General features: G+C 33.6%; 1 protein-coding gene across 1 annotated transcript in view; it reads left to right on the top strand.

Annotated features, from left to right (window-relative positions):
• LOC118184845 (glucose dehydrogenase [FAD, quinone]-like) overlaps positions 1-21,784 on the top strand; it is a 105,713-nt gene that overhangs the window by 74,928 nt on the left and 9,001 nt on the right. The window contains 6 exon segments of the mRNA XM_085825985.1: positions 5,140-5,261; positions 7,759-7,840; positions 7,843-7,925; positions 11,721-11,871; positions 14,423-14,571; positions 17,781-17,958. Coding sequence (XP_085682111.1) covers positions 5,140-5,261; positions 7,759-7,840; positions 7,843-7,925; positions 11,721-11,871; positions 14,423-14,571; positions 17,781-17,958 — 765 coding nt within the window.

The raw sequence follows: 21,784 nt of genomic DNA, 5'->3' as shown, positions 1-21,784 counted from the left end.
TTGTACAAAAGTAAAAGGAATTGGATTTTTGTCAATTTTCTTTTGACTTTTTAAGTGAAAATAGGTTAATGTGTACATGAATAAAGTCAAAGGAGTGCACAATGGCATTTTTGTGCAATTCTGAGATGTTTTGTTAAGTGAAAATAGGTCGATGTGTACATGGATACCGAGTATGTGCAATTCTTAAAAACACGTCAAGCAGTGGGCGGTTCTACACTTTCCCCATTTTTCTATAGGAATTTAGTTTCATTAAATTAGTTATTTAGTATAATTATGTGTATATGAGTATATTCATGCTTATTCACATAGATGGAATTTTTACAGTACGAAAGTTGATCTTTTTTACATCAAGAACTACATATACTATAAATACCCATTATGTTATAGATTTTATTTATATAAAATCTGTGGAAGATTATATAGCACTAAAAGTGAGATACGGAATAAAACATTATACGCTATGAGATATTTTCTTAATTCCCGAACTGTGCGTTGAGAATTGGTATTTGTTGAAACTTGTAAATTTTTTAAAATTCATTTTGTTACAATATAATTTATTGTATTTTGGGTACTATTAAGTTTATTATATGTTATCTTCATGTTTCATTTATCTTTTGAGAGATACAGGTAACATTCAAAGTACTGTAATAAGGGGTCGACACAGTGTTTGTATATTATTATTTCTTCACTACATTATATTCTTGGATTCATCCTTTCTTCCACGCAAAACATCTAAGTGTATGCATGTCATAATAAGCTGCAGGGTGTTACTATCATTGGTAAGTGAGCTTTAAGGGGAGAGCAAGTATGCTAAATTTGAATTCTATGTTAAGTTTCTAATTTGCAAGTCCCGTATTCTTTTTGCTTGCTTGTTAATAATGTTTCTCTTCCTGAAAATTTGGGTTTCTTCTAGTTTTGTTTTTTAATTTGGTTTAGTGCATTGTAGGTAACTTAAAATTTAAGCAGATGCTAGAAAGTACCATCCTTTGGCAATACATTTCTCATTAGGTATCAAATTGTTAAACAAGCTGATGTGATTAAATACAATTGTTTAATTTCCCAATTAAAGAACTGAAATACAAATATATGCAGTGAGGTACAGTACTATATGTATATATTTGTAATGAAATCAATAATATATATACAGTCAAAGTAATAATTCGCAACCATCAAATGAAATGATATTATATATATATGTAATAGATTCTGTAGTCGAATACAAGCAGCTGAATCCGTAATGAACAGCAAGAATTTTGACGGCTTAGTGATGTTGAAACTCCAATCCACAATGAATAAGAAATTTGGCAGTCGAGGTAGATTTAATTCAACTTTTCTTTCAGCAAATATGTTGAAGCCACAAACAAGTTGGCACATTATTTATGCCTATTCCAAAAATTAACATTTTTGATAAATGTGTAGTAAGAAACAAGGAGCAGACAGACGGCAATCCAGCTAATACAAAGCGTAAAAAGAAAATGTGTTATGTTAAGGGTGAAATCTTAATTCAGACCGAGTTAATTTTGGTTCTCGATGCATTTTTACTCGTCTTTGATAGTTAATACTGCTGTAAAATTACTATTGGCTGTTTGAGTTTTAGTTTATTTTACAACATCAAATTATGTAAGAGTCATATGACATGAATTAATCTCCAAATGATGCAGTGCAGAAAGATTACTGTTTTTAGAATAGAGAAGGAAAATTAATTTTACGCTGCTAATTTAATCTTTGCATATTCCTTATTTTTCTTACATATGTATATGTACATTTATCATTCGATGGTTGTGAATCATGACTTTGGTTATTATCTTTCTATTCATTTTATTTTCAGAATTATATAAAGGTAGTTTAAAATTTTGTAAAGAGAATTTATACAAATATTTTGTAATATGTTTATAGATATTGACGTGCATTAAGAAGGACGGGCTCGTAGACTTCTAGATATTTTAAAATTTTTATTTATTCGCATTGAGTTTTATTTAAAATTACTTTACATGCTTTCTCCGCAATTTAGTTTTGTGCATTTCATCAGTGCTAATTATGTACTTCCGCTGGTTTATATTTTTATGGAAATTTGATTTACAGTTCTATTTTTGTGTATTGTTTTTTATAGGGATTCTGTATATGGATACCCGTTCTATGCACGATTCTATGTATGGATACTCCACTATGGTATAATGCTATTGGTTCTGTTTATGGATTTTGTGCAGCGATTTTTCCAAGAGGTACCTTTATTGGTCTGTGGATTTTTGTGTAGTGGTTTTTACAGGATTTGGCGTATGGGTGCCTGTATAGGTGTACATGCTTTTGTTTACTGGTTTTTACAAAGCATTACCCTACGGAATATCCATTTTTTAATGGAAATTTGGCCAATGGATATGCATATAAAGTTTTGATTTTTGGCTATGGGTACAGTTCTACAGAGATTTGGCCTACTCGTAACCATACAGTCGTATGGGTTTCTGTTTACAGGTTTTTTACGGGTATTTCGCCTACAGGTACCTATACAGCCGTGCAGGTTTCTTTCTATGGGTTTTTACGGGTATTCAGCCTATGGGTACCCGTACAATCGTATGGGTTTCTTTTCATGGGTTTTTACGGGAATTTGGCCTACGGTTACCTGTACAAACATACGGGTTTCTTTCTATGGGTTTTTACGGGGATTTGGCCTGCGGTACCCGTACAGCTGTACGGGTTTCTGCCTGTGGGTTTTTACGGGGATTTGGCCTACGGGTACCCACAGAGCTGTATGGGTACCCGTAGGCCAATTCCTCGTAAAAAAAATTTATGGGTTTCTACGGGGCATTTTTAGCAGGGAACGGTATCCTGGAACACAATGAAACAAGAAATGCGAGTTTACACCTATGGATTCCTTCTCCCCTTTTAAGTGGTTTCTAAATAACACAGAGGGAATCTCTTGCATTAACCACTCCACAACAAGCCTTTTGACTGACTGGCTTAGAAAAGTAATAACACTCATTCAACTCATGGATGAATCGCTGGAGACGGGAGAACCTCGGTTCAGGCAAAATGCATATCGCTGTTGATGGTTGTCCGCGTAGAGTCGCTAACTCAGTGTAATGTAACCAACCGATTTTCGAAAATGTAGTACTTTCGAACAAGTAGCTGAAGGTGGTGAAGTGTGAAACAAGAAGATAATCAATTATACTAGCGATAGAAGCAATTCTTCAATAGGATAGAGTAATAAATCACATAAAACGAGTGCTTCGCATCGCAAAACACAATCGAACGAAGATATCAGTAATATTCCTGTCGGTACAATTATATTGAAATCAGCACAATTGCCCATTTATCAATACATGAGTAAATCTTACTAGAATCAGTACAATTGCAATTCTAACTTGATGCAACAAATAACGTAAAAATTATATTTCGTGTCAAAATATCTGGGTGTTTAGTTTTTAGACATTTCCAGTTTGAGGTTTCTTTCATATTTACATGCAACCCAAACATCGTCTATGCACTTTGTATTGCTTAAATCCGTTTGCTGGGAAAACTTTTATTTCAGACACTGGGAAATCTTTAAATTTGAAAGGTCTAGAAGCTAAAAAGCTTGATACTTTGAAACTAAATTCCATTTTTAAGTTATTTTGTTTCTCATTCAAGTTAAAATTTCCTTTGAAAGGTTTATTAGTTCAGAGCATTTCTTTAGTTAAAATTTGGCATCTAACAATTACTCCGACAGCACTATTGGTGTATAATAATGAGTATAATCAAAATGCCGAAATCGTTGCAAAAAGGTTTCCTAGGAATAACATTGGCGGATATTTTTGTATGCTTGTGAATTTTACGATCTTTGTATTGTATTTTCAAGATTTTTCTCGCTTTTAAGTGCGCCCCTGTTTGTGCTATGTCACAGTGACTATTACAGAGTCACAGTCAAGGAGCCAAAGAGCCACGGTTCGCCGACCCCTGTCCTAGACAATTGTGGGCTCCGACCAAAACTCGAAGAGTATATGTCAGCCGCTTAGGTGTTCGGACCCACTTTCACTTGTCACCTGTCATTTTCCCCCGGGGATTGACTCAGGCGAACGCCTGGGAAGTACTGGCTAGGATCTGTAGCTAGGCAGTCTCAACCACGGGGGTATATAATTTGACTTCACAGGACTAGAGCCCGAGTATTGTACTCAGGTTGGTTCAGGCTTGGCAGGGACCGTACTGGTACTATCGTGTCTGTTCCTCCGGCTGTGGTGGAGCTATATAGTACATTTTGTCGACTAAGTTCCCGAGGGTTTGACCCCATTCAGTTTTCGTTGCGGGGGCTGACAATGCGGACAGTGCACCTTTTACAATGTGGTTTTGCCAATGGAGTGGTGCCCGGCGGCAAGGTGACAACGTCATTATTTTGCAACGTTAATGTACTGTCCAATGCTTGTAAAAGCGGGGCGGGGAATGCGGAGTTTGCGCCTGCGAGAACGAGGTCCCACGGACGGGCATACCCCAAACTTTGAATGGGTCCCACATAATGAGGACCTGGGACGAAGGTCCTTCGTCTGGTGTGTCTGTCACCTGTCATTTGATGTGAAATAAGCTTATTAATTTGTCTGTCAAATTATAATTGTACTGTTTAGCAAACTGTTTGTTGTTGTTGTTGCTGTTTATGTGATTACGGCAAAGCCTGGAAGGCTGTCTGCCTAAGAAAAGGATGACTTCGTGGAGGACCTTTCAAGAGAAGCTGGCTTGTATACACGTTACACATGGGGAAAACCACAAAAACGCCCATGCAGCCAGCCCGTTCGTGGGATTCGAACCTCAAACTGAACTACCAGTGTTTAACGGCTTCACCGCTCGGCCGCTGTGAGCGTTCAGCAAACTAAGCAGTTTAGAACCATAAAAAGGTGCTTTTTAATTAATTTAAATCTTTAATTTAAATAAATTTAATCTCTAAGATACTTCTTGCTTAAGTTATGTAAAGCATTACAGTTCTACAATAACTAACGTGATATGCTCTGAAAGTCTCATATTTTGTTTCTCAGTGCCATTAACTTTTTCTTTGATATACTTACGTTAACAAGAGAATATTTTATGTGATAGTTAAGATAAATCAGCATGTTATACCTTTTAGGTAATGGAACTTTCGCTATTGAAAAGTAAGAGGAATGCTTAATTTTTTCTTTTCAGGATTCTATGATCTACAAGGCACAGTACGGTCTGGTCAACGGTGCAGCGCAGCTAAAGCGTATTTGATTCCAGCAGAAAACAGAACGAATCTTCACATACTTCCGAACGCCATGGTTAGGAAGGTAACAGATATTAGTACTTACTTCTAACAGCCTATTTCCACTTAAAGCCATTTACAAAAGTGCATTTCATTTTAATATAAGAATTTTTTTTACTAAATATTTAACATGATTTGGTGATTAATACTGATATATTCTTTAATACTAGTAACATATTGGAAAAAGAATTAAGTTTCTAGTAGGTATATGCATACATATATATTACATATATATCATATAAACATATATATTACATACTTGCAAACATATATTTAAAACATATATAGATTACTTACTGAAATATAATGTAATGAATAAATCTCTAGGCAATAAGTTTATTTAATTAGTTGTAAATCAGATATTAGTCATAAATTGCTGATTTATGACCGATGAAAATTTCGAAATCTAAAATTTTGAATTTGCTAACTGATACTAAAATTAGTCAAATGTGATTTTTATAAAAAATGTTAAGACGTATTTCTCTCTAGTGTCTTGGTATTAAATCAAAATACTTCTCAATAATTTCGCTTCACTCAACTCATTGCTGTATCTAAATTTTATGAAAAGTTTCTACAATATAATTATATGTTAACGCAAGGCCATAACAAATCATAGACAGACATAGACATTTTCCCAAAAAGTATAGATAGCTTAACTAATAATAAACCTATTCACATAATTCCATATTACTAATACTCCTAAACAGATGAGAGGAATTATTAATACTTCATAAATCAATTGCCGATTCTCTGAAACACAAATTCAGTTTCAACACATATATTTAATTTAATATTTTATATTTAAACTCATAAAAATAGAAACTTTATATGCATCATATTTGCAAGTCAGCAGTTAATTCAAATCTTTCTTCTTACACTCTATAGACGATGTTCGGCCAAGGCTGTTTCTTTCAGTGAGCTTCTGCCATAGTGACCCATCCAACGCCACAGTCCTTTTCAAGTTTTGACACCAACGTTCTTTAACCACTTTTACACATTGTCTAGACACCTCTAGTGGCCTTCTACGTCTTTTTCCCTCTAGCATTTGGAATTTCAGTTTCTTCACTAGATTTTCATCTCCATTTGTATGTATATTCTAGCCATCTTAGCCTCTCAGCTAAGATGGCTAGGATAACTTTTATTACATTTGGCAAAATCGTATCTTATTCTCCACACTCCGGGCCCACCAGCGGCCGAGCGGTAAAGTCGCTGAACACTGGTAGTTCGGTCCGAGGTTCGAATCCCGCGAACGGGCTGGCTGCATGGACGTTTTCGTGGTTTTCCCCATGTGTAATGTGTATACGAGCCAGTTTCCCTTAGAAAGCCTTCCACGAAGGCATCCCTCCTCTTAGGCAGATGGCCCTCGAGGCTTTGCCGTAATTACACACACACATACATCTCCATACTCCATTGTCTCTTACTTCTTCAAAACTTCTCAAAATCTCTCGTTCAAATAGCTTTACTTAATCCTCATTTGCTTTATTCATTGTCCAGAACTCACTTCCTTACAACACTTTATTCTAAGGTCTTTGTACTAAAGTCTTATACAACTGTGTTTTATATTTACTGCGTAAGTATTTTGATTTAAACTGGTTTCCTAAACCATGATAACATCTGTTAGCTATGTTAATTATGTTCTTGATTTCAACAGTTATATCATTATTACTATTTACAATTGCAACCAGATATTTGAAGTTTCATTTATTTTCAGCGGTATCAGATTATGTCTTCCGTTTGTAACTGTCATGGATCTAGTTTTTTCTTCATTGACGATCAAACTACTAATATATTTTGCTGTCGACTCAGCCACGCAAAATGCCCCAACTATTGTCGTCTTCGTTCTTCCCACGATGTCAATGTCATCAGCAAAGGCCATTAACTGCACAGATTTAGATTTTATGAATATAGTCTTTTGTGTTTGTATGCTGTCTTATTGCTTTTTAAAAGGTTATATTTTAGCTGGCAGGAAAGAGAATCTCTTTGCTTTAATCTTTTATTCAGTATTGAAGAAATCTGGTAATTCAGTTCCCAGTTTTACTCTAAATATTAATTCAATTTAGCATAATTAATTTTGCAGGTTCTTTTTTTTTTCGTTTATATATATATATATATATATATATATATATACAGAGAAAGAGAGAGAAAAGCTTTGAATTCCGAAGGCATTAAATGTCAGATGACGTAACAGACCTCGAAACATTGCAACATTCACAGTTAATTAAATAGCAAAATATATGACAAGCATCCATTAATCTCATGTAACAAATATTCATATTTTCCATGTAATATTATTTTTTAATTAACAATATATAATATGTACTTACAACTAATAATCATGCCTAGTTCAATATATTCAAATTAAAAAGTTGATTAGACTTCCCTCTCAGCGTTCCGATATTATACTTCGAAAATATTCAAAATTCTATTTTATACCTTTTCTTAGTTCAGTTTTGAATCTCAGCAACACAAAATTAGAAGGTTATTTTATCTCTCAACTAATCTTTATCGTTTCTGAATTCCAGGTTATTATAAAGCATCGCAGAGCCACTGGTGTGCAGTTTGACTACCAAGGTACGACTTATGAAGTGAAAGCTAGAAGAGAAGTTATCTTTCCGCTGGAGCCGTAAATACTCCGCAGATCCTGACATTATCAGGCATTGGACCACGAAAGGAGCTGGAGAGATTTAAGGTAACAAACTAAGGTAAACTTTAAGGTAATAAAACATAACAATAGTAAAGTTTTAACTGAGAAAATAATGCTAATAAAAATTAGTTACATTCAAAAACCGGTACGCTATAACGCAGTTCCTATAGCAATGGCGATCACGAGCACGATGCACTTCACCCAAAAGGAACAACATGCGGCGTCACCAAAATAAACCTGGCTCGAAAATGTGTTTTCGGAATTTTACTAACAGGTAATTCTAAACAGCAAAACATAATTCCAGACCAGTTTTAATTTGGCCCCCTGTACTTCCCTAGAGTCTGTGAAAGGCGTCCGGGTGTCCGGCCCTGCTGTCACCTGTTACCTGTACTTCCCTAGCAGTATGAATGAATGTGATTCATAAAACGAGATCTAGTTTAACAAAAATAATGTATTTATTAATAATTTTATAAAATATTATAGCAACATCTATAAACATTTCTAAAATTAGGGAGTTCACACGTTCAATGGAACTTCTGCATAGCATCCCTATTAAATGTGTAAAGTATTTTATGTTCATTAACAAATTATTATGATTTAAAGCTTTACTACAACTTTTCTTTTCCCTAGTCCTCACCAGAACGCAAATTAATTGATTAATTATTTAAGTGAAGAATTTTGAATGTTTTAGTATTAGAACTTTCCGCAGCCTCGCCAGCAGTTTATATCCTATCACCCAGCTCTGAAAGTGATTATTCCGGTTTTAGCCATTTCACTAACCGACGTTAAAAACACGCTATTAAAAGTCTCCAGCTAGCTTAAGTAGGACCTTATAAATGAGTCTAGATATTTTTGGAGAATATCTAGAAGTGTCTATACTATGACAACAGCATTTTAAATTTATATTAAGATCAATTGAAGAAAAACCACTCAGTTAAAGAAAACTACAGTCTTCATTTTCTTAATGTGAAACTATATAGGTTTTAAAATTACCCATTGATTGTTAAGTTCTTTGATAGTAGAAATTTCATTCCGGTGGTATTCCTCAATTTGAATAAATTTTCTATTGAGACTTCATTATTTACTGAATGCTTTTTAAGTATCGGCCCAACCGGGTTAGTGGTTAGCGACGCTGACTGCCGTATCGAAGGGCCTGGGTTCGAATCCCGGAGAAGTCATAGATGTTTGTTAACAGATAGCATCCGTGCGACATGGGGCATTCTAAATTTGCAGTCAGCCAAAAGACCTCTCGAGAGTTTGGTGATAAGGGAAACAGCGAGCTGTTGAGTAACATAGGCCATTATTGCATTCATCTTAATTTTTATTCCAAAATTTTAAACTTGAGTTTACATTTCCTTCAGTCACACAATTCTAACATACAGAATAGCGCTTCTTTAACAATTATTTTCTTAACAAAAATTGAAATTTACAATTTAGAAAAAAAGTTGAGTGTTCCGATTAAGCTGCTCTTTATATACACCAATGCATGTGTTTAAGTCATGATTTACTGTTAAAAAATTAGAAAAATACTTGTATTCTTACGACCTTAATTATAATGAAAACGACAAATCTAGTAATCGATTAACTTTCTAGAAAATTACTTTTTTAAGTTCCAGTAGTGTTCTGTTTCTAATTATATAACTGAACTTATTCCTCTAATCGTAATTATAAGATATAGAATCAGTGGTATATTCGATGCTGGAGACGTGAAAAATGTGCAATGCCCTTGCCGGAACTCGAATCTGAAACCTTTAATAAACTCCTAGCCAATCAAAATTTTCTGGTGAATTGTAGTCTTTAAATTTTGATTAAATTTAAACTGAAGTTTAAATCATTCGTTTAAAAATATATCTTATGTGGACACCGCATGACTTCCTTGTACGGCCTATTAAATTATGCATATCTTTTGCTCACCTTCATTAAAACTTATTTCCTCTCATTTCTTTAGAAATATATTTCTCATAAAATTAATTCAGTTCGCATTTCGTGTCAAGGCAAAAATGCATAAAAACTCAAATTTTCATTAAAAATTGCAAAATACTGAAAAGCCTAAAGTACCAAATACCATTTAAAACACTTTTTTCTTGGCACTTGGAAAAAGAAGTAATGCGGTCGAAGACAAAATTCGACAAAATTATCTGTGCACAAAATTGAAAGTTAACTTTTGGTTCCACTATGTAAAAAAGTCCCTTTACTCTGTCTGTACGTACAGATATCGCGTAAAAAATCGTTCAAATGGATGCGAGAGCTGTCAAAATGGACATTTTCTTCTAAATATGATAGCCGAATTTTTTCGCGATTGCAGTACTTCCTTTACTTTGTACAAAGAAATGAAAAAAATAAATGGATGTAAAATCATTAACCATATATTTTTAGGAGGGGAACCGGCAGTTAGAACTAGACAAAATAATGTAATAAGAATTCAAATCTGTTATTGCAAAATTGGGAACATAAGTAGCTTTTATTACCTTAACTGCATCCAATTGTGTGGAATAAAATATCTAGCTGTTTCAAACGTTAATATAAAGCAGGAAAAAGTGCTTACTTGTGTATTTCAATTATAAGGTTTTTCATAAATATATTTATCTCAAACTACTTAATTTAGTAAAAATTAACATTATCTACTTGTATGTATTAGCAATAACTACAGTCCATGAAGTCAATGTTCAAAAATAATTACATAAAATGTAAGAGAATGCCAGAGAAATAAAAAGGATGGTATCGTTCCTAGATCAAACACTCTTAAATTCAAAGAATTAGTTAATCAGCCTAAATTTACTTTCATCTGAACCGTCTGAAGTATTCATTGATATGTTTCTAGAATAGTATAGCGAAATGAAAATTAGAAACAATACTAAGAGCTTTACAATTTTATATGTATGAATATTGCTTCCTTGCTTATTGATTTAATAGCGATAATATGACTCATGATTTATGAATATGCAGTTTTCCTGAAGCATATGTTGAGCGGGCCGAGGTTCGACTTAGAGACGTAGAAAAACACAATAATGAGGAATGTAGAGAGATCTGTGGCCCCTTGAAACTAAGACAGACTGCAGCTCAGGCGCATACTAATTTCAGGGTCTTTATTACTAACTTTTTCTTGGATTGGATTTGGGTTTATTTAATTATGACGAAGTATTCAAGGGATAGCTGCCTGAGAGGAGGAATTCATTCGTGGAGAACTTTCTAAGGAAAATTAGCTCATGTCGACATTATCCATTGAAAAAAACCACAAAAACGCCCATGCAGCGAGGCGTTCGCCGGGATTCGAACCCCGACCGAACTACCGTTCCCTTTCTTCGTATAAGATAAATTAAAAAGAATTCCGGAATAATGTGGTGTCTTTCGTATCATATGAGCATCACAACCTTGTGTTTGACGTAGATTTTAGTCAACACTCTATCCATTTCGCGAGCACACAGGTACAGGTCTCTCTTCATCAGAAGCAAAGAAATCTACAACGAAGGCAAACCGCGATTGCATTCATACCCAAACGAGAAGGTAGCGTCATCTGTCGGCAGAAATAATAACGGAGATTTTAAAATTAAGTTAATAGAATTTTACTCCGTTAGCTTTACTCCTATAGGGTACAAATGTAACCGTGGCTTTCTCTCCTTTGCTTCTGATGAAGAGTGACCTGCACCTATTTGCTCTTGCAATCGATAGAGTTTTGATAAAATCTTCACCAAGCGCAATGTTGTTGCTAATTTTATGATATCCGCTTAGTTGATAATTGATTATTCTCATCTGAAATCGAAGTGATTGATGCGATTTCAAATGTGCATGTACATTTTATTCAAAAAAGTAAGATAGTTTCTCTTGATGCTTATTATTTAGATTTCTATTGTAGCTGATCTACCCGTTGGTAAAAACTTACACGATCACATCACTGCGAATGTGAATTTCGAGCTGAGTCCTTCTATTCCTGAAGTTATTGTCAAACTTCTTAATCCTGTGAGCGCTGATCAATACATTCAGAACAGAACAGGTAAGTAAACTGACTTATTTCCAATTTGCTAGTAATACTAACTGAGTACCTCTACTAATCACTTACTCTCATATTTTCACTATGGTGGTGAGCTATCGCTCTTAGGGTAAAATAAAACGCACACAAAATTTACGTCCCCTTCACTTACATCAACTGGCTGGAACATAAAATAATTTAACCGGCATATAAAAATTTTCGCACATTTTAGACTTTACTTTCGCGTTGCCGTGGTACTTAGCAACTAACGCATGCTTTTGCTTAGCAAGTAACGCTATCTTCCTGCCCTTTAAATTATTGATGACATTTTTTACTCTTCTAATAATTAAATTTTAGCGTGTTTAAGTCTGGGAATTCATCAGGAGATCCTATCGCGATTCTAAAATTTTCAGAATTATTCAGAAATCTATATAGTAGCAGAATAGCTGTGAATTCCTTCGGAATATCAGATACCATTTCTAAAAGTTTATTTACATTTTAAAAGAAAAACGTTCAGTAGCTTTGCATTGTTTCGCTCACATTCATCTTTTCCCCAAAAACTTACTTTAGTTTTCAGGTCTTTGGCTGATGAGTTTTATGCAATTTTATCCACTCTTCATACGAAGTTTTGCACTTTTTAATGTATAAAAGGACAATTTCTCGCTAAGAAGAATGATTGTTGAAGCTCTCTGAACCTTTTGGACCCACGTTTCAAGCTTGGTTTGGTTGGTTTCAGAAGTTTCTGACTTGATTAATTCCCCACTCGCGACTTACCAAAGTTCCGAATGAATTAAAATCATTTTCTGTATTTAAAAGTTGTTCTTATGTAATTTTTCAAGTTGTGTGTTAAGATTCTTCATTTTCGTTAACTACTTGATTAAAAAGAACTCCTACTTGAAATTTCAGTAAATCTAATGGAAAAAGAACGTTTGCTCATCTTGTTTTCACCAAAACACAGATGTTTTGCTTGCTGCTTAGATTTATATTTTCAGTGAACTTCCTGGTTCTCTAACCTACTGTTGGGTTTGAGAGGTATTACGTAGTAGAAATTTGAGTTCCGAAGAGAGCGCTAGACGTAAATCAATAAAAAAAAGTTTTTAAATGATACTTTCCTTACACTTAATAAGATAGATAAAAAATGTCAATCTATGACATATGGGAAAAGCAAGATGAGATAATAGATGATAATTGGACAAAATAAACTTCTACGTCAAATCTGCCGTGTTTATTTTAGTATTATATCCGACCCCCTTGATTACGATTCCATGAGTTATTTCATAGTAAATACTGGCTTGAACTTGAATCTCACTCTCTGCTGGATTTCTATTGCCGTTCCTGTTTTCGACAGCTACATTTTAGTGTCAGCATTTCGTACCTTGAAGCACCACTCTACGTCGACGACTATTATAGTTTCAGTTGCAAATAGACGATATCCAGGATGATAGCCAACCAGATAGTCACAAGTACGATAGATAGCTCTGGCTCTGGCTTCTACCATGGGATTAACTACGGTTGCACTTATCCTTTTCAGCAATGCGCAGACACAAGCGGGAATACAAATTTCCAACAAGTAGAAACCATATTCAACTTTAATTCAAATAACCATATTTAACTTTAATTCAAATTTCAGTTACAAATAGACGATATCTAGGATGATAGCCAACCAGATAGTCACAAGTACGATAGATAGCTCTGGCTCTGGCTTTTACCATGGGATTAACTACGGTTGCACTTATCCTTTTCAGCAATGCGCAGACACAAGCGGGAATACAAATTTCTAACAAATAGAAACCATATTCAACTTTAATTATTCAAACGTTACTTTAAGGTAGAAATTCCATTTACACGTGATAGACAAAATATGTACACAGTCTAAAAGCTTGTTTGAAATATGTAATTCGATATTTTCTTTGATTTCTTAAATGTTGGTGAGGGTTATAACCAGATATTTAAGCTTTTAATGTCTGACAATAGTTTAATATCTTTTTTGATTATCAAATGGACGTAATGTATTTTAACGCTTCGTCACTAATTATTATTTATATTTGTTATACAATGTATTGATAACTATTTAATTGCGTAACCCGACTGTCCACCTTTGCAGACTTTTTATTATAAGCTGAACAGCAGAAACAAAGATTCATTTTCCCTTTTTTACAACTACAGCCTCGTAAATTGTTAATTACTGTAGATAGTGATGGCTCCATGGTATTTAGACGTTTTAAAATAGGTTTAAAACACCATCCATACTACAGAGTACTTTATATATTTTTATTAATTCTTAGTCACGTGGTTTCATTGTTGTTGTATTTATATCATTCTCATTATGTAGTATCACAGTTGTTTCAAAATGGTTCAGTATTATGTAGTTGCCAGTTGTTCAATATTATCAACAACTGCCCAAAAATAAAAGTAATTCCGTTATTCTATTTTATTAACTATTTCACCCTTTAAAAAGCTTTCAGCAATGATAACAAATATCTGATTATTATAATAACATTCAATAATATATGTTAACTACATGTTTCATGTAAAACAATCAAAGAGATGTATTAAAATTCTTTTTCTATGTTAGGGCCGTTGTCATCGGTGCAAGTTATTTCCTATCTGGCATTTCTGAGGGACAATTTGACAGATCCAGAAATCGATTTTCCAAATTACCAACTGTATTTCGCAGAATATTCAACTGCAATAGCACTTCTTACTATAGGCATGAAACCGGAAGTATGTATGATATTTTAATTTTTCTATTATTTGGGAAGGCAGAAATTTTAAGTAAGGTTGTCCATCGGGTAACAAATACAAACTGAAACGTAATTTTACGAAGTAGTTAAAGTAATTCACACCGATAAAATCTTTATTTCGAGTAATTTCATTCATCTACTTTATGAGAATGTCAAAAGGGGATTTGTTTACGGACAAAGTGGCGTCATGTGTTGAAAACTAATGTGCGTTCCTTTGTTATGGAAAGCAAAACCTCCGAAAACAGTTCAGAGGCGATTCTGGACACGATTTTAAATACACCTTCATTAACAAAATAACCAATTAAGAGACTATTAAAATAATTTCGAGAGACCGGACATGTTTTTCATAAAGAAGTTGCAGGTATGATTGATTTAGGGGTACCACCGTTAGGGGTTTAACAGGGTTTAGTAGAGCTATAATTGGGACATTAAGTACTAAATCCAGGGACCATACAGGCCCGCAAAAAGCAGAACAGCTACCATACTGCCTTACAATAACTAAAAAAAGATTAACTACTACAGATTTAAACTACTTCTCTACAGACTATGAGATCTACCAGCTACCCCGACAAATAATACTGAATTACAAACTTTGTAATACAAAATAAAGCATATGTTACTTACATGTATAAAGCACATGTTAGTTATATGTACAAAACACATGTTACTTATGTGCACAAAACACGTGTTACTTACATGTGCAAAACACATTTTATTTACATGTACAAAAAATAAATTAACAATATAAATATGAACATTTTAGTTTTAAATAAAACACACTGAGTATCCTGAACTCATTCAATATACAATTCCATTTCGTTTACAGACACCTATTTTAAGAAATTTGACAGTCTTAATTTAGACACTACATTTTTAAATAAATCATTTAAGGTATTAAATTTAACAATATTGGGGATAAAAAATGTGCAGATAGACCAAGAGTCAGAGACGAAAAGATTTTTCACCATTCGAGATATGTTTGTGTGCAGTTTCAGTAAATCCATTCGCCGCGCCAGCCTGCAAACAGGAATTCCCAGGCTGACTATTCATAAAGTTGTTCATGTTGAAAGTGATTGGGTTTAAATTGCAGATTTATCAACAAATCAAGCCTAATTATAGACTCCTTCATAAAGAATTTCCTGTAGACATTTTACCATATCAGTAATGATGATTTTTTTTTTCCTTCGGAATATCGTATTCAGTGACGAAGCAATATTGCATGCTGCAGGAGGAGTTAATCGACATAACTGCAGGATTTGGGAAGAGTGGCAGGAAATCCGCAACGGCTAAGGGAAAATGGACGAAGTAGCTTAGAGCTAACGTTTGGTGAGCACTAACATATAACAAAGGGATTAATCAATTTTTTTCTCTCAATCATCAACTAAATCGAACATTTACTTAGATATGCTGAGATTGTTTTCTGTACCGTAATTACAAGAAGTACAGACAAATTTTTTTCACAGCAGAATGGGGACCTGTATCTTCTGGCTACACATGTACGTGATTTCGTTGAGGAAATATTCCAAGCTCGTCGGATTAGTGGTGGTGGAACAATTGTATAACCACCCCGTTCTCCAGACATGTATACATATACATATACTCCGGACATATATGTATGTAATAAAAACGTAATTTTAGAAGTATTGATGTAGGAACACTAAGACGTAAAAACTCAGAAATACTGATGGGGTAGATACTTGATACTTAGACCGTCGAATTTGTAATGAATAAGAAACTTGGCAATGGAGGCCGTTTTAATTCCGCTTTTATTTAAATTCAAATTTATAGCTACAGTTCACTTGCACTCTAATCGTGCCTATTTTCAGAATATTCACATTTTCGAACACTACTGCGAAAGGAAGAGAACACACCGAAGTGAAGCAGCGTTCAGGCAGCAACAGAGATACAAGAGAAGTGCGCTTTTATCCAATATGGCAGTCTGTTAAGAAAAAGAGTTTTGGTCTACGTAATAAAGGTTTCTGTTCTCAGACTTTAGATTTCAATTATCTACATCATCAGAGTTAAGAGTTACGCAAGCTCTGGCATAGATTTGTCTAGAAATGACGGAGTAAAGAAATGCTCTTAATTTTTTTACAATAAAGAGGGAATACCCAGATTAAAAATGGGGAATTAAGAGGCTATTATTAAATTAAATTATAAAGCTGATTTCCATATTTTTATCAACATTTGTCCATACGTGACGGAAAAAAAACTCCCTGAATCCATTTTAAATCAATTTTATAATCCATTTTTGAAAAAAGTCCTTTATTCTCTCCGTACGCACAGATGTCATACAAAACATGGTTGAGATGGATTCGAAAGCGGTCAAAATGGATCTTTTCGTTGAAGTATGATACCAAAATATTTCGCGTTTGCAATACTTCCTTTACTTCGTTACAGGGGAGTAATGAAAGATTTATGCTTTCGATTTTTTAATAACTTTGCTGTACATATAGGTAAAAATAAAATAAATAAATGTTAACTATGTCTGTTGAAATTAGAGATGAAGAAAAAGTTTGTTAGGAAATTCATTAAGTGCTAAGAAGAAAAACTACGCCCCTGCGAGGAAGGTTTCTAGGCTTAAACGTAAATTGAGAATTTCTTTATATGAAGTCTCGTAATTTGTGAAGAGATCTGCTCATCTTAGCATAAATCAGATTTAGATTAAATAACAATGTTTATGTATTGGTAAATAAATAAGGGCAAAAATTCTTATATTTAATAAGAATCTTATTGAAACTTTAAAGCTTGGGCAGGAAAAACACCAAAAGAAAAGGAAAGCTCTGAAATTTGACATAATTCCTTTTCACTTTGTTGGTGATTCATTTGATCCTGATTCTTAAATAACGAATTCTCATGAAAGTTTGCAGCTGATATGTAAACTTACTTTTAGTAATTTATGTGAAACTTTAATTACTTTAATTTACATCATTTTGACAAAACGAGTTTTTTTTTTTTTTTTTTTTTTTTTTTTTTTTTTTTAATAAGGAAGTAACAAAAAATAAAAGTGATGTTTGAAATTTAAGAAAAATCTGTGAGATTGGTATTAGTTTTACATCAAAACAATTTTTTATAACTTCATTTTCGCATATATTTCACATATTGAAATGACATACATTTTACATGCTTTTATCTCAGTTTATATTGTACTCAATAATCCTCCGTCATAGTTTTTTTTTCATGTTGTAGGTTTTTGAGCAAGTATATGGCCCTTATGTTGGTAAACCTATTCTGACTTGTTTCTCACAATTATTGCAACCCCGTAGTCGTGGAACTGTGACTCTTCGATCCACAGATCCTTATGATCCTCCAATTATCGACCCCAATTACTTCGATGATCCTGAAGACATGCAAGACGTAGTAGAAGGTAAGGTTCACAAAATTAAATATAAAAAATATTTAATTTAATATTAATAATTAGGTATTCATTTAATTTTACCAAATTAAGTATTAAAAAAAGCCTTCCAATCAAAATCCGTTGTCATATACTTATAATTTCTTTTGTTTATTGTACAAAGATTCATATATATTGAGTTGCATTCGATGATTATTGTTTCTTTATATAGACGTTTCCCATCTTACGAACGATCTTTACGTACCATGAATTTGTTCGTAAACTATTACAAAGTTCGCTACGTGTATCTCCTAACGATGTTCATGATGAGATAAGATCTCTACATATTATCAAATAAATAATTAAAAATAAAGCAAATAAGTAATACATTTTAAGTTTTAAATACAGTAATTACAAATAAAAACAATAAATAAATAAATAATTACTCTAGTATATAGCACATTCCTTGAATTGTCTTCCAGGTATGTGTTGAGGGGTGAGAATCAGTCTAGTACAGGGGCTCTCAACCACTGAGGAATTTTATAGTTCCAGGGGGGGGATGAGGTCAGCCTTTTATTTATTTAGTTTTTTATATGACTATAAGAAACTACATTAGTTCACATTTTGGTAGCTATTAACATCTTTTCTGCTTTTCTTTTTTAATTTATAAAACACATTAAAAGTAACCCAAATTTAAATAAATATCTATGCATTTTTCGAGTTTTAGACGAATGGTAGTCCAGCAGTGGTGAAAAGGGTGCATGGTATAATAAAGGCTAGTAGACCTTCACATGGGTGAGGGCGTGTCAACGTCTGACTTGCTGTCGGAACGCTCGAAATTCTTTTCGACTCTACACAAATTTAAATTTTTGAGAATCATTTTGTTCATATCGACGAAAGTTCATCAAAAGAGCCTCTATTGATCAATTCATATAACATTAGTAAATGATGTAGAAAAGAACAATTTCATATTACTTTACTAAACAGATTCATTTAAAGTGAAACATTACAGATAATTTTAGTGAGAAATGATCAAATGTTAATTGCAAAACAGCTGCAATAATATATAATGTATTAGGTAATTAAGTACTTAGTAATCTAAGACATAAGTTTACTAATAAATCATAAAAACTAGCAACTAAAATAAAAACGGTTATTAAATCGCTCGAATCAACTTTCTTTTTGTTTATTGGTTTCAGTAAGCGGCTTTAATTACCTTGCAAACTTAAAAAGCACTTAAAGGAAATATTTGTTACAACCCTTGTGCGCGAGATCAGATCTAAGTATTAAATAATTAGGGTTTTTTTTATTAAATTAGTGCAAAAATTTCCTATTGGCATAAATATACCTTTAAATATTTTTTTGACATTTGGCTCTGCAGTTTTGAATAGCTTATTTTAAATATAAAATTGTACATTACTTAATCATTAGAGAATTAATTCTTAAATTAGAGTAACTATATTAACGGTGTAAGTTTTGCCGTTATTTTTCATTAACCAGTTATTTTATATTTTAGATCTTTACTGTTATTTCTCCCTTCCTTTTCCTCTCCAGAAGGTAAATTAGGCTGGAGTACTTAAACTGAGGAATTTAGAATCTAAGACAGAGCGCGTTTCTACCTTTCAGCGCACACGTTACTTTTCTCCCAGTTCTAATAATTTTAATTTCTCGGCTTTGCATTATTTGCTGCCCATATTTAAACAGAACCGTATTTAAATTTGACGAGATCCTAAGCTATTTAAGATATGGGCCTTGTATGAGGAATATGAGTCAATCTTTATATATAGGATATGGTACACGTTTTGGGGCTGGTCCTAAGAAAATCGGGGCTCTAAATTATAGCTTGGGCAGCTATACGTAAATCCGCCGCTGTATTTGAATATATACTCCGGTTATGTTCGTGAGCCAAATTCGCAAGTAATAGTCAAGTATTTGTGTAATTCTTGACTGCTAGTTTATTTACTCCTCTGACCGGCCTGGGATTTTGCTAAGAAATCACAAATTCTCCAAAACTACCGTAAAAAAGAACTATTTCTTGATTTTAATATCAAAATGGTCCTGGTACTTTGAACCTGGATTTTTGTACTTTTAATATAGTATCTTAATTTCTTTGACATATTCTGAGACGCATGTATATATAGGTTCTTACAGACATCCCAAAAATATTCAGCGCATATATATATATACTAAGTATTGATTATATTATCTCCTAATAAATTTAGTATAAGTATCAAAAAAGAGGGAACCCATCCGTAGGAAGTTTAATTGCTAAAATTGTGTTTTAAAGTAACTTGTATATATATATATACATATATATATATATATATATAATAAAAACAAAATTAGAAATAATGACTAGCTGAATTTTTGATGGCGTAGAAGTATTTATCCATAATGAATAGGAAAGTGGAGGCTAAGGCAGATTAAATCTTCATTTTTTATCTCACCAAACATGTTGTGGCCACAATCAAGTTGGCACATTATTTGTGCCTATTTAAAAAAATTTACATTTCAGATAAATTTGAAGTAAGAAAGAGGGAGCAGACAGACTGCAGTCCAGCTAGGCTGTAACGTTCCCCTTCTCTGAGAATACTTGGTCACCCGCCCTAAAATAAGGGACAGAGAACCCTCTTCTCGCCTCGAGAGTGGACTTTCCCCCTGGTCGCAGGTGGGAGTGAAAGAGATTGAGATGTGGAAGAGAAAAGAGCGGACGCTAGTTTGAGCGCTCTACTGCAGTGAAAATGTATTTTAAAGTTTTTCTACATTGTAATCAGTACATAGTTGTATATAAAGATAAATATTTAGCCTAGAACAGGTCTTGTTTATTTGACGGAGATACGACTATGGTACAAGGCCAAAGCGTAGAAAGCAAGTGCGTTTTGTTCAGGGTAAAATCTTAATTCAGACTGAGTTAATTTTGCTTTTCAATGCATTTTGATTGGATAGTTAATACTGTTATAAAATTACTATTTTCTATTATAGTTTTAGTTCCAGTTACATAATCAGAACTATGTAAGAGTCATATGACATAGATTTTTCTCGAAATGACGCAGTGCAGAGAGAGGTTACTATTTTTAGAATTGAGAAGCGAAATTTACGTTTTACGTTGCTAATTTAACCTTTTAAGTATTCTTTATTTTTCTTACACACATAGTGGTATCCGGACATAATCCCGACAGCTGAAATCCCGACAAGCCAGAATCCCGACAGACGGAATCCCGACAAGCCAAAATCCCGACAGGGTCGAAATCCCGACAAGCCAAAATCCCGACAGGGTCGAAATCCCGATTGTCCAATATCCCGACAGGGTCAAAATACCGACACGGGCGAAATCCCAATAAGGCCTAATGACCCCTTACTTCCACAGCTGCAACTAGTATATGCTTTGATGACTAGCAAATCTGAAGAAAATTGATTATTCCAAGATTTAATTTATTTCGCTGAAGAAAATAATATTGAACTGATGCCATCTAGAATCATTAGTGATCTAGAAAAGGCAGCTATAAATGCTCCGCACACTCAAAATGCTGTCGAGGATTGGCACAGAAGATGGGAGACCTTAATTGGACGAGTCCATGTTGGCGTTTATAACATCATAGAAGGATTTCAAAAAGAACAGGAGCATGTGGAATACCAAGTTGAATGCATTCTTCGCGGAGAACAACAACCAAAACGTAGGAAGGTAGATGATGACAGAGAAAGGAGAATTATGACTGTTGTGGACGATCGTGATAATCGACCTGTGATGGAATATCTTCGTGCTATCGCTCACAATGTGTCACTGTAAGTATGTCGTTTGCATGTGTAAGTGATGTTTTCTTTTTCTTAATAAAAAGAATTTTATAAATCTTCATTTCAA

The sequence above is a fragment of the Stegodyphus dumicola genome, chromosome 1, assembly GCF_044657685.1.
Source record: "Stegodyphus dumicola isolate Sdum_Otavi_A_Nest chromosome 1, ASM4465768v1".
NCBI lineage: Eukaryota > Metazoa > Arthropoda > Arachnida > Araneae > Eresidae > Stegodyphus > Stegodyphus dumicola.
This window is presented reverse-complemented; position numbering and strand designations above follow the sequence as displayed.